This window comes from Centroberyx gerrardi, chromosome 15 (assembly GCF_048128805.1).
Source record: "Centroberyx gerrardi isolate f3 chromosome 15, fCenGer3.hap1.cur.20231027, whole genome shotgun sequence".
Taxonomy (NCBI): Eukaryota; Metazoa; Chordata; class Actinopteri; order Beryciformes; family Berycidae; genus Centroberyx; species Centroberyx gerrardi.
The window spans coordinates 3,775,953-3,788,439 of record NC_136011.1 but is presented as its reverse complement, the minus strand read 5'-3'; the positions used below and the strand labels follow the sequence as shown (position 1 = coordinate 3,788,439).

The window sequence follows — 12,487 nt, the reverse complement described above, 5'->3', positions numbered from 1 at the left end:
AGTACTCACTGGTTTCAATGAGAGATGCAAGGCATTTCTGATGAACTAATAAGTGGCAATGTAAAAACTTTTAGCCACTAGGCTGATGTGAGGACTAATATGAAAAATATTAAGGTTTCCCATTTATCTTGTGCAGGACTGTGCAGCCATTTGTCAACCAACTGAGTAATGAGGAAATTAAACTTCTGGGAGCAGTGGTGTGACCACAAATAATTGTCTTGGTGTAGTTTCTTTAGTGCTGACAGTCAAATATGCTTTCTGTTTTTATTCTAACAAATAGACTTTATTTCAATTATGCTTTTATAATTGACAAAAACTACGTGGCCTCAGCCAGGGTCCTTTCATTAGCAGCTGTCACAGTAGCACTAATTCTACAGAAAGATTGGTAAAGTACTAAGACAATCAATGCTGGAGTGTTAGAATAGACATTTAGAGCCTACATTTGCCAGCGTTTCTGATGCATTCATAACGCTTAGAGATGGAAAGATGGCTAACCACAAACAGGTGCAGTCTGTAAGAGACGAAAACAACAGAAATCTTCAAAAGTAGAACAACAGCACCAGGAAATGCATTCAAATACCTTATGAATGAGCAGATATGGTGTTGGAAGTGTGCTGGAAGGGGTTTTAACATTGGAGTCCATGTAGATTCATAATGCAACATCACTCTCTCCTCGAAGTTGGACCCTTGTTAACCGACATAGATTCAGCCTATAGAGGAACAGTAAGCATACAGTACTGTAAAATTATTATTTGAATCCATTAATGAAGGGAGTTGGCCGAAGGGAGTTTTCCCGTTTGGTGGCAACGTATCTTAAATTAAATTAAAATATCTGAGCACATGAGAGAATTGTTAAGAGGAATCTGACTTGGTATCAATAAAATCTATCTGAGAATCTACTATTATCATGGAGATAAATATAAAGAAGAATGATAAATGTGTGAGGACGATGACCAATTTCTTTAGTCCTCCTTAGATTCGGATAAGTGCTCTTAACTTTTATTTTTTTTAATTGTTTGAATTTGGGACCATCGGTGCTACAAAGTCCAAAAAGGTGATATACTGTAAAACTCTACTAAGAGTTGCTTAAACAACTATGTTGCGCTGCCTTCAAGTGGTGACAGAAATATTGTAATTATGAGTCAAGAGCACATGAATGACCCAAAGAAGTGGTAAAGTACGACCAAGAAATACTACTGGGAAAAAATGGGAATTTTCTGTGACACCAGAGCTTCTGAGATGTGACATTTAGGAGGCATGTCTTGAGGGAAAAATGGCGGAGAGCATGGAACCGTGTCAGCAATTGATGGTTAACTCTCTGCCTGATAAATGAATGAAAACATGATTCACATGCCTGATGTGCATCTTCTCCTCTTCATGCTGCTGCTGCAGCACAAAGTAGTTCTGTGCTGCCTGATTTCTAAAATGAAACAACAGATACCAAAAAGCTACTTTTGTTTAAGGGTCCACTTGGTACTTGAATGCATGACAAGTCGTATTTCTGACTTCCATACTCGGAAGTAAGATGTATCGAGGAACAGTTGAAGGCAGCATTGGCAGCAGACCGGAACACAAGCCTTCACCAACAGAAACAGAACTGCAGAACTCTTTGCTGTCCGGTGAGTCAGCTGAACACGTCCATCTCTTTCTCCATGGCGTCAATGTTATTCTCCAGGTTGTACTGGGCCCACTTGTTGAGCCTGCTGTACAGGGGCAGTCCATTCTTCTCTCGATAGAGGTAGACACCAGTTACCCGGTTCCAGTCGGTGCTGCAGATGGGACTGGAGCTCTTGTGCTCTGCGAGCTGCTCCTGCTCCTCCTTCTCCAACGCCACAAAGCCGAAGAAGTTCTTGACGTTCTCGGCGGCCAGGAGGCGGGCGTGGAGCGCGGCCGTGCGTTGAAAGAGGGCCTGTTCGTTGGAGCGGTACTGGGACCAGTAGTCCTCCTGCTGGTATCCGAGGGGAGAGCAGCAGCGCTTCACACACAGCATTAGGAACACCATCAGGGCCATTCCCGCCACCAGTAGCCAGCCGATCAGCTGAAAGGAATGGTACAGTCATCAAGCAATCAAGTTCTGCAGGTTCTATGGCTCTGCCATACCTTAGTCTAACTGAGTCCGAAATTAATCTTGTAGGTTTTTTTTTATCATTATATTGCACAACAAAGATCAAGCAAACATCACCAGAAATTTATTTGGAAGCCCTACATAAAAAAATCACATCAGGGAGCATTCAGGACCAATGATACCACTAAGCTGATAGTTAGGTGACCAATGTCTAATAATTTATCACATTGACCAATTACTAATATGTGACCAGTCAGTCACCAGTAATTTCTTCACTTATCCCCAGAAATATTATCTATTTATATAGGTGGGTTTTGAAGTTCTGGTGGCAAATAATATCAGATGTAAGGACTTTACCATAGCTTAGGGTTTAGTGAATTGGCACCCCCGGATACCAATCCCATAGTACAAAGCAGGATGACCACACCTGGTCCATTAGGGTGTTTTTGACTATAGTAGCACTGGACATGTTGGAAAAAAAGCATGAACGGTCAGTGTTCAGGCTTGGTGAAATATGACAAGAGCTATGTAGAACTAGTCTGAACCTCATAGGTTTTCCACTTGATATTTTACATGTATTACTTGTGTGCTGCTATAATAACTGCACTAACCCCGTGTCTATCAGACACTCAGGAGATAAAATCACAACAGCCCTGCAAACAAAAAAACATAACACTTTACTACCTGAGATTCATACTTCAGTCGTCGCTCAATTTCCGCCCAGAAGCCCTGCAGCTCCGTCGAAACGCTTCCTGGACAAGGGAACTTCGCCATGACCTCCGAACCCTGACCTGATGGGAAGCCCTCCAAGGTATTGGGGTCAATAAACTCACTGAGGGCACATGTGTAGGCCTCGCCTTGCAGCAGAGAGATGACCACCCACGTTACCGGTGCGACTGCGGCCCGACCGATGATGGTCCCCATCAGCGCAAAGGCCGCGACCCCCGACAGCTTCCGGCACTTTCTGAGGCGGCATTCGGACACCAGGTCCCAGGTGCTCTTGTTCATCATTATTCCTATGAGGAACAATGCCAACGCAGGAACGCCAATGGCGGCCAGGCCGTAGCGGTAGTTCCTCCCAGAGGAGCACGGGCAATCAAAGGCAAAAACATTGTACATGGTCTGGCTGGCCACAGTGCCCAGAGCGATCAGACCATTGAAGATCATCACATCTTTGCTCTTGAAGAAGAGGGAGACAAACTTAAAGTTCTCTGTGACGAGGGCATAAGCAGCCATCTTGGATCGTTACTGAGAATAACACTGAGGAGCTGTGAGGTTTTCTCGTAGAGTTTGTATAACAGCAAAGTCAGGCTACAGAGAGAGAGAGAGAGAGAGGGGGGGGGGGGAACATGAAGATTTAGATTGGATCAGTCAGGGTGTTTTAAGAAAGATACTGTTGGCTTTGTTTATTACAGTAGTCTGAATTGTGAATGCCTGCCTTATGAATGAATGGACTCAGTTTTCTTGCAGAAAATAAGTGTTACAGTTAAGGCATGCTTTCAGCAACAGCTAAAAAAGAAGAAAACATTTCGTAGAGAGAGTTGAAAACACATTCAACATTGAGTTTGACCCATAAAAACAAGGCATGCAACTGGAGAGAAAACAAGGAATCACTTGGTAATGAAGTCATGCAAACTTACGCTGCAGCATAGCTCTGAGGTGGGACATAATGTGGCTCAGCCTTTACAAAGAACCATTGAAGATCAAAATCTTTGAGTTTAGGAATACCATGAGCTTTCAGGAGAAATTTGAAAAAATAGACCGAATCCTAAAATGTAAACTCCACACTTTTAGGTTTGAAAAGAGATCCTTTGTTGCGTGTGTGTGTGTAGTCTGGGCACCGGTGATGAGTCACAGTCAGGAACTGCCCTCTAGTTTCCTCCCCAGTGGAAAAAACTTGGTCTTTAACTGGAAACATATGTTGGAGATCACAGAGCAATATGGCGACAAACCAGGGCAGCCCTGGAACTGGAGTAGCCTGTATCTGACTGAAAGACAATGAATGTGAATCATGCTCTTTTTATGTGCAAATGCTCATTTAAAGAAGACACAGAAATCACTTCATCATTGAGCTGATCTGTGTTCGAAGACATTGATTGATCCAGGACAGGACATTAACTGACAAAATTAACATTTTCAAGGAAAATTTTGTAGGATGTGTTGAGTCCTGCGGAATTCTGTGCATACTCGCTTTATCATGAAATGGATTCAGTTCTGCAGAAAATATGTTAGAGTTAAGGCTTACTTTCAGCAGTAAGTGAAGACCTTGAGAAACCTGGAATGAACCAATGTACATTCCATATCTTTTCAGTGGGATGTATGTGTATTCTTGACACAAAGATCCAAGATAAATCTCAAATCCCAAGCTTTTAGATTTGAAAAGAGAATTCCCTCTTTGCTTGTGTGAGAGCGCATGTGAATCATCATCTGGGATGAGTTTGTAGTGAGGAACTGCTCTCCAGTTTACTTTGGACCTCTTTTGCTAAAAATTTCACATGTACAGCAACTTATAAAGAGACTAAAAAGTGATGTGCTATACCATATAAAGCAACCATGTTTTTGATTGAATATTATTGTACAAAATTGTTAGTATGTTGCTGAATATATGAGAACAATTGTCAATGCTCAATCATTTTAGTGCAGCATGGTGCCCCCTGTTGAAATACTATCTCTCCACTATTGGCTTTGTTTACATTATGAATGGATGTACTGAAGACATTTTTTTCACTCTCAAATTGATTGACTAAGCTTTTAATACACAGACTGGCAGAATGTGACAGCTAAACATGAGTTACATACAGTATTTTGAGACAGTATAGTGAAAGTGTAGTTTTTAACCCGGTAATGTCTGTAAAAAATATTAGAACGTCTGTATTTTGAGTTCAAATGGGTTTTTCTATGTTCAAGTTAAACTCTTCAAGAAGATCTTGAAATTTACAGTAAATGGCCAAATACTGTATGTTGTGACTGAGAAAGAAGGAATGAGCAATAAGTGATGTTTTATGTTTTATCTCTGTTTGTACATCTCTGACAGATCTCTCTTCACCACTGAGCTTTACTATTACTGATGACATTGTCTAATCCAAGAAATATTTTTAAATCATACATTTAGAGAAAATAATTAAAGCCAAGACTTTTAGAGTGCTTCTTCAAAGTTTGCATGTCTTCATCAATCTGTGAGGGTGAGCTCCATGTAAAGTCAACAACCTGTATGCAAAACCAGCCAGCCAAAACAGCAAAACATATTCAAATTATCCTCACAACATGATTTGCCCTGACTACATACAATTATTTTGAACCGTCTGAAACAGAAGAAGAATCGAGTGAACCACCATTAGCACATAAACAGACTCAACGCTTAGATCCTTCACCTACACCGGATACTAATGTACATGTGCATACAGACATGAACATTGGACATTCACACACATACACACATACATACATGCACACATTTATGCATGTATGAACACACACACACATTTGTGCACATGAGGCGGTAAGAAATCTGTGGCGTGTTGTCAGAGAGGTCGCTCCATTTTGATTGCACTTTGGCATCCATTTATTTTCCCAAAGCTGACACAACTTGCTGATAACAGGAACTATATGAGGTCGTCATCTTGGGCCTTTCAGATTATATCCAGATGTATTTTTTTTCTCCTCCTGGCGAAAATGAATAGATGATGTATGTATATGATGTAGTAAATGATGTATATGAAGTATGTATATGACATAGTATAGGATGTATATAATGTGTATATGTTGTATGTATATATGACGTATAGTATGGTACATGACATGTATATGATGGTTATGTAAAAGCCCTTTGAGCCTTGACGATGATAAAGGACTATATGAATAAAGTAGACTAGACTAATAGGATTTTTGGATCCCGTTTGCCAATTGTTCTATTCTTAAAGTGGGAGAGATAATATAAGTAGAAACGACATATGAAGTTATTACATATTTTAATGCAAAACTGAATTTAAAAAATATATTTTGCTAACAACCACGGTGGGGATGTTGTGTTATCCTCGCTTCACAAAGCCACAAAATGCTGGAATGCTAAGCTAAGTATGGCTAGCATTTTTTTCTTTTCCATTGTAGCTTCAAAACCCATCACAATCCATCTCCACAAATAAAGAAATTGATAATAGAGGAACCCTAAAAAGAAAAAAAGAGTCAATATTAGCGTTGGACGTAGTTAAAGGCTAGCCTGGTAAGAGCATCCTGATCACGTGACCTCACATTCTGTTTCGCTCCACGGATCAGTCTGGACTTCCAGCCGCCCACATCGATTTCAGTGGGCGGGAGTACTTGCCTTGACAGACAAACTCCTTCAGCCAATCAGCGAATCCAAATTCAAATCCAGTCGGAAGAACGGCGAAAACGTCTTTTCTGCCGAGAAACTCCGCTAGTGCATACTCTTGTTCTTGTTTAATTGTTGTTATTGAGTCTATTTCTGCAATAACTGCACTTATGGCTGTGTTTACTCTACAAACGTTAACGCTCGTTGCTTCGGGAGACGCCATTACTGTTTTGCCAGCGGCGGCCTGTATTTCACGTCATCAACTACGACGCAGTCCCTGATTGGCCCGGTTACGTCATCAACTACGACGCAGTCCCTGATTGGCCTGGTTACGTCATCAACTACGACGCAGTCCCTGATTGGCCCGGTTACATTGTAATTTCAAGAAATCGATGTGGGCGGCTGGAAGTCCAGACTGATCTGTGGAGCGAAACAGAATGTGAGGTCACGTGATCAGGATGGTCTTACCAGGCTAGTTAAAGGCAATCATTTTACACCTCTATTCATTTTCATGTTAGGGAGCGGAATCCAGAATCCCTTATTTGGGCCGAAAAATTCACGTTTGAGAGAACACACTGGGACAGTGATGCTGCATTCCAGAGAAGTTGGAAATTCCAACTTCCTACTAGGAAAAATGCAATAGAACTGCCCTTCAAGTGGTAATTCCAAGTAGAAAACTCGGGCAAGATTTTTCAACCCTGAGGTTTCCGAGATGCTGTTTGCTGTCACATCAAGGTGGCAGCATACAGTGTAAATACAGCATTACTTTTAACATGTTTATCATCCTCAAAATACACTTAAGTTTGATTTTCAGCATTGCATGACTTTAAATTCATCACCATACCTGCGTGGTAAATGGTTAAACACATAAATTTGAAGTCTAAAGTTGCATGATTACGTTCTATTCTAACTAGCTAGCTAAATTTAGCAAATCTCATTGACATAATATAGGGAACATTATTTCACATTGAGCAAAGAAAATCTTGTGGGTGTCCATATTTCTCCCCTGGTTTTTCTGAGCTGGACCACACAGAGGTCGGAATTTTCTAACTTCCGACTTTGAATGGAATGCAGCGAAACACAGACTGAACAGATATTATAAAACTGAACAAACAGAAAGTCCAAAACCGTAACAAAACATGTACCAGGTTAGAACAGGAACTATGCGTGGACACTCACAGCCACACAAGACCAAGCACAATGTAAGATGGAAAAAGAGTAAATCAGTAAGCTAGCTGCTTGCAAGCTAACATGAAGTGGTGGCTAGCAAGGCTAAGGTTATCGAATGAAGATGCCAAGCAAGCTAAAATGCATTGTAACATTAAGACACTGCCACAGTCATCCCGTCTGTAACAAGGTAAATTATATATTAACTAATAGTGCAATGGTATAAAGTTATACATAAACAATATACAATGTTTTAGCAGTAGTCAGTGGTGAAACTTTTCTACCTACCACTGGAACAGTAACATAGACTGAGGAAAATTGTAGGGAATGACACCCCCCACACACACACTTCATGTTTGCAGAGAGCACACACACACACACACAGTTGTGTGGCTGTCATTTGGGTATCTTACCTGTGGAAGAGGATTAGGGCCACCTGAAAAAAAATGTCTGATTTAATTCTCAGAATTTTGTCTTTATTCTCACAATCTAGAATAAAGTCAGAATTCTGAGATTAAAGTCAGAATTTTGAGATATTATAATCTCACAACTCACACGTTGCCCTAGTCCTCTTCCGCATTTTACCCTAGTTTTTATCATTATAATGGAGAGCAAACATCAAGCAAAGATTGCCAGAAATGTATTTGGAAATTTAGTCAATAATTGGGTTGTAGAAGTTTTAGTGACAATTGATTAGTTTACACACATTCATCCTCCAGTCACACACCAGTGTGTTCTAGACATCAGAATAGAGGGTCTTCCCATCATGGTCCTCCCAGGTCACGCACGCCCTCGGTCTGTAGGCTATCCTGGTCACGTCTAGTTCAGGTTTACAGTAGTACCACTTGTTCAACAGCTGATCCACCTGCTCCTGCTTGGTTATCCCGTAAAGTCGCTCCTCTTCTTCCTCATCTTCCTCCTCCTCCCTGTGGCACCTGACGAAGGGCGGGTGGGGAAGGTGGAGTACGGCGTCCTCCCTTATGTCTTCGAAGAACTGCACCACGCATTTACGGGCGAAGTCGCGGGCGTGCAGGACGCAGGTCTCATCGAAGAGCTTCTGCTCCACGTCCAGGTAGTTGCTCCAGTAGCGCGTCTGCAGGAAGGTGGCGTGGTCGTCGAAGCAGGGCTTGATGAGGCGTCCCAGTGCTCCCAGGAGAATCAGGAAGAGTAGGATGGACCAGCCAACAGCCTAAGCCAAGGCGAGGACAGTTAGCTACACAAAGCCTACAAAAGGTAGCAGTCATTTGGCCCAATGACTATGAATAGGCTACAAAGGGTATCAGTCAACAGAGCCAATTGTCCCTGATACGCCCACATTTGGAGAATGGGTTTGGGTACACAAGCAACTAACAAAAGCCTGTCCAGCTGTATGACAACAATTTTTTACATTTGACTCCGGCACTAGAGTCTTAGTGTATCTTAAAATGCAAAATACACAACTTGTGACATTGTGAAAGCCAGAGTCTTTGGAGGGGTGTGTGTAAATGTGTGTATATTATTTTGGCCGGTCCTCACTTGTTCAAGGGGTTAGTTTAGGATTAGGACTTGGGTTTAGGGTTAAGATTAGGATTACGATCAGGTTAGAATTAGGATTAGGTTTAGTTTAGAGTAGGGTTAGGGGTTACTGTGCGTTCACACTGCAAGCAACTTGGTCGATGTGTCGCTCTATTCTGATAGATTGTGGGCGGGGCCAGAGGCTCGGATTGCATCTATGTAGCAGTCTGCAGCAACAAAGTTCTGAACAGGCAAATCATGTATTTTTTGCTTTGGTATTAGCTTTCATAACATGACATGGTTTTGATGAGTTAACATAGCTAGCTAGCAAGGGCTAATTAGGTAGCTAATCAAAACTAAAAAGAGAAAAAAACTCAATAAAATGACTTCAGATCTTACCAACGATGGATGCAACTGTTCTCTTTAAGCATTGTTTTTGAGACATTTATTCCTGAAGTCTTCCAAATAAAAGGTCTAGAGGACTGGGATGCTTTACATCCATCCATTTTGCATCTCATCCATTTTGCACTTGCAAGGCAGAACTATTGTTCACGAAACGATATCACATCAATAGGGAAACAAGGAAGTGCAAAATCTGGCTGTTGACAGCGGATGACCTTGGCCAATTTATCTCAGCTGAAAAGCTTGTTGACCATCCATATATTGGCTGAGCTTCCTTGGTCGCTCGGTTCTATACGAAATGAATGGACTTCCAGTGACTTGTTGCTCATAGTGTGGAAGCACGGCTAGGGAATGGAATATAGACGATGGAAGGTCCTCATAAGGTAAGAAGTACAAGGATGTGTGTGTGTATGTCGTGGGGTAATGGCTTACTTGCGAATAGCAGCGGACGTAACGAGAGACTGCTTTGCGGAAAGAGCTATTCCTGAAGATGACGTCTTCCTTACAGGGCACTTTAGCCATGAGTTTGATCACATCCAGCCCTGTATTGTTGGGCATACCTGAGGACAATTTGGGCCAATCCCATTAATTGAAAAGATAATTCATAAGCATGACATAAACAACAGATGTTGATTTAAATACCAAAAGCACCAAAAGTAATTACAGACATTGCACTAGAGACTACAACCTTGAATGTGGATTCCTGTCAAAGCCCATGACCGGGCAAAATGTTAATAAGTGTGGTTCCAGGTACCTGTGAAGGGTTTAGGGTCTACGCTCATACTGAAGGCACAGATGAAGATTTTTCCATCCAGCAAAGTGACCAGAATCCACACCATTGGTGCCAACAGGGCCCTCTGGAGCATGGCAGAGAACAGATACCTACAGGGAGAGAAACTACCAATTTTCATCCATCGAACCACCAACAGTGTGTCACTACTGCTAAGAAAATAACGTTGAAATATCTAGAATATATTTAACCGCATTTCGTCCAAAACAAATTGGAAACTGTCATTGGCAGTCTTCTGCTACAAAAAAGTACAGGGAAAGCACTGTAGTGTTAGAGTGCTAAATTTGGTGTTGACCAATCTACTTTGTATTATGCGTATCAGATTTATGAACATGAGGCAAAATAACAAACTGTCAGCTTTCCATCCGGGGTCCTTTTGGCTTCCATGTTAAACCAGTCAAAACAAGGACAACAGCTAAAAAGGCCAAATTCAGCTCACTGCAGCTAATACGGAACTCAAGATCAACATCGACTTTCAAGTTTAAGACATTTTTGTAAGTAAGAAGACACTGAGACTGATACTGAAATCAGATATAGGGCCGATAGGAGGCTCAAATAGGTTATGATTATCAAAGAAATTCTCCAACACCAAAGTCTCATACCAAGAGCCACATATTAAGGTTTAGTACTTGGAATTGGTAACAGAGGTATTAAAGGTACAGAGGTAACAGAGGTAAAAAATATTAGGGACATCTTCCTGATATTGAGTTTTGCACAATCCACATTTCAACTGTCGGAAAGCTTAAAAATCGTTCTCCAATTCATCTGCTTCTCCTTATCTACAGCTCGTTTGTGATTGGTATAGATTTAATAAGGGAAATCAATAAGGGATGATGGTAATATTAAGAACCTATTGGGTATAACTGTGATCCACAACATTTCAGGCGATGTAAAAAAGCAAAACAGTCAATGGTCAATTTAAGAAACACTGGACCTCTATTTGCCTCTGTAACATATTGATAAAAATCTTGAATAAATTACATCTGGGGAAGGAAGCTTTGGACTCACTTAACCACAGCAGGATTTTTAGACCTTTTCCCAATGGGTCTCATCCACTCGTCCATCATGACGCCTGTATGTCGATTCACCAGGACCCCCAGGAAGAACAGTATGATGGGCGGGACGATCATCACTCCCAGGGAATAGAGTTTGTTATATTGAGGAAGGCAGGGGCAGTTGAAGTCAAAACTGGTGTAGAGCTTGACACTGACCAAGGCCAGTATGATACAGATCCCGTTGGAGATGGACTCAGAGTTGGACTGAAAGTACTGCAGGACTAACTTTAGACGCTCCATCGTTTAATTCGAGGTAATGGTTAAGATGGAGGTCGCAATAGCTAGATGATCCAACTGGTGCTGGGTTCCAAAGCACTCTGAACTATCCCTGTTACAGCTTCTATAACAATACACTATGAAGAAGAAAAGTCTGTATTTGCAGGGAGAAAAAAAGTGGCTAGAAAACTGATCAGATACACAACTTTTAAATTGAAAAATAGGTACAATTCACCCTACCACAACATTAAATAATAATCCTTCTTGAAGAACGGCCTCAAGTCCACAATCTCAGTGAACAACGTGAGCTTTTCTGGGAAGAGTACAGGCATGAAGACGGTCGTGCAGTGATCTAGGGAGAGGCTGAGAATACATGTAGCCAGGCGACTCAGCTGTCTGACCACACCCCAATTCAGTGTTAAAGCAGCACTCAGCCATCTGACATCAAAGGCTTTTGGAGAGAAAGGAAGGTGTGGAAGTTCCTGGTATAGGGGGGTAACTTAAAAGTAGCTTAAACTAGTTACTACAAAAAGGTAAACCGAACATAGCAGTGACAAAAAACTCAGAACAACAATAGCTGCGGTGAAAGAGCGGCAAAGGCGGTTGAGGGAGTATGAGGATTTAGAAGTATGAAGGTGTTTGATTGGTCATAAAGGTGCAGAGATCTTCTAACAAGAAGAAGAGTTGACCATGAGATGCTAGCATGGACATGGAAGCAAAGGCAATGAACTGGAAAGGGAAATGGAGACACTTCACCACAAAGCAACACAGTCATGTGATATTTTAGACCAACAGTCACACAGTAGGCTGGTGTGGAAGAATTCGACTAGTTCAGCCAGCAAGTCTGTTCACACTGTGGAGTCCGAAGACAATACAGCCCCTAACTATGCAAATTTATTTATGGGTGAATTTTGTGTTCAACCACAGTAGAAATGTATATTTACCCAGATTGTTGAAATAGTATAGATTTATAGATTTACTGATGACAT

At 41.4% G+C, this 12,487-nt stretch overlaps 2 protein-coding genes across 2 annotated transcripts; both read right to left on the bottom strand.

The window, feature by feature from the left end:
• Positions 1-1,624: 1,624 nt before the first annotated feature.
• calhm2.1 (calcium homeostasis modulator family member 2, tandem duplicate 1) lies at positions 1,625-3,780 on the bottom strand. Its single transcript, XM_071926145.2, has 3 exons — positions 3,706-3,780; positions 2,750-3,376; positions 1,625-2,038 (listed from the first exon to the last, which is right to left on the bottom strand). The coding sequence occupies exons 2-3, from the start codon at positions 3,299-3,301 to the stop codon at positions 1,625-1,627; spliced, it is 966 nt and encodes a 321-aa protein (XP_071782246.1). The 5' UTR covers positions 3,302-3,376; positions 3,706-3,780.
• A 4,355-nt stretch (positions 3,781-8,135) lies between these two features.
• calhm3 (calcium homeostasis modulator 3) lies at positions 8,136-11,730 on the bottom strand. Its single transcript, XM_071926144.2, has 4 exons — positions 11,236-11,730; positions 10,192-10,319; positions 9,870-9,997; positions 8,136-8,730 (listed from the first exon to the last, which is right to left on the bottom strand). The coding sequence occupies exons 1-4, from the start codon at positions 11,520-11,522 to the stop codon at positions 8,278-8,280; spliced, it is 996 nt and encodes a 331-aa protein (XP_071782245.1). The 5' UTR covers positions 11,523-11,730; the 3' UTR covers positions 8,136-8,277.
• Positions 11,731-12,487: the final 757 nt, after the last annotated feature.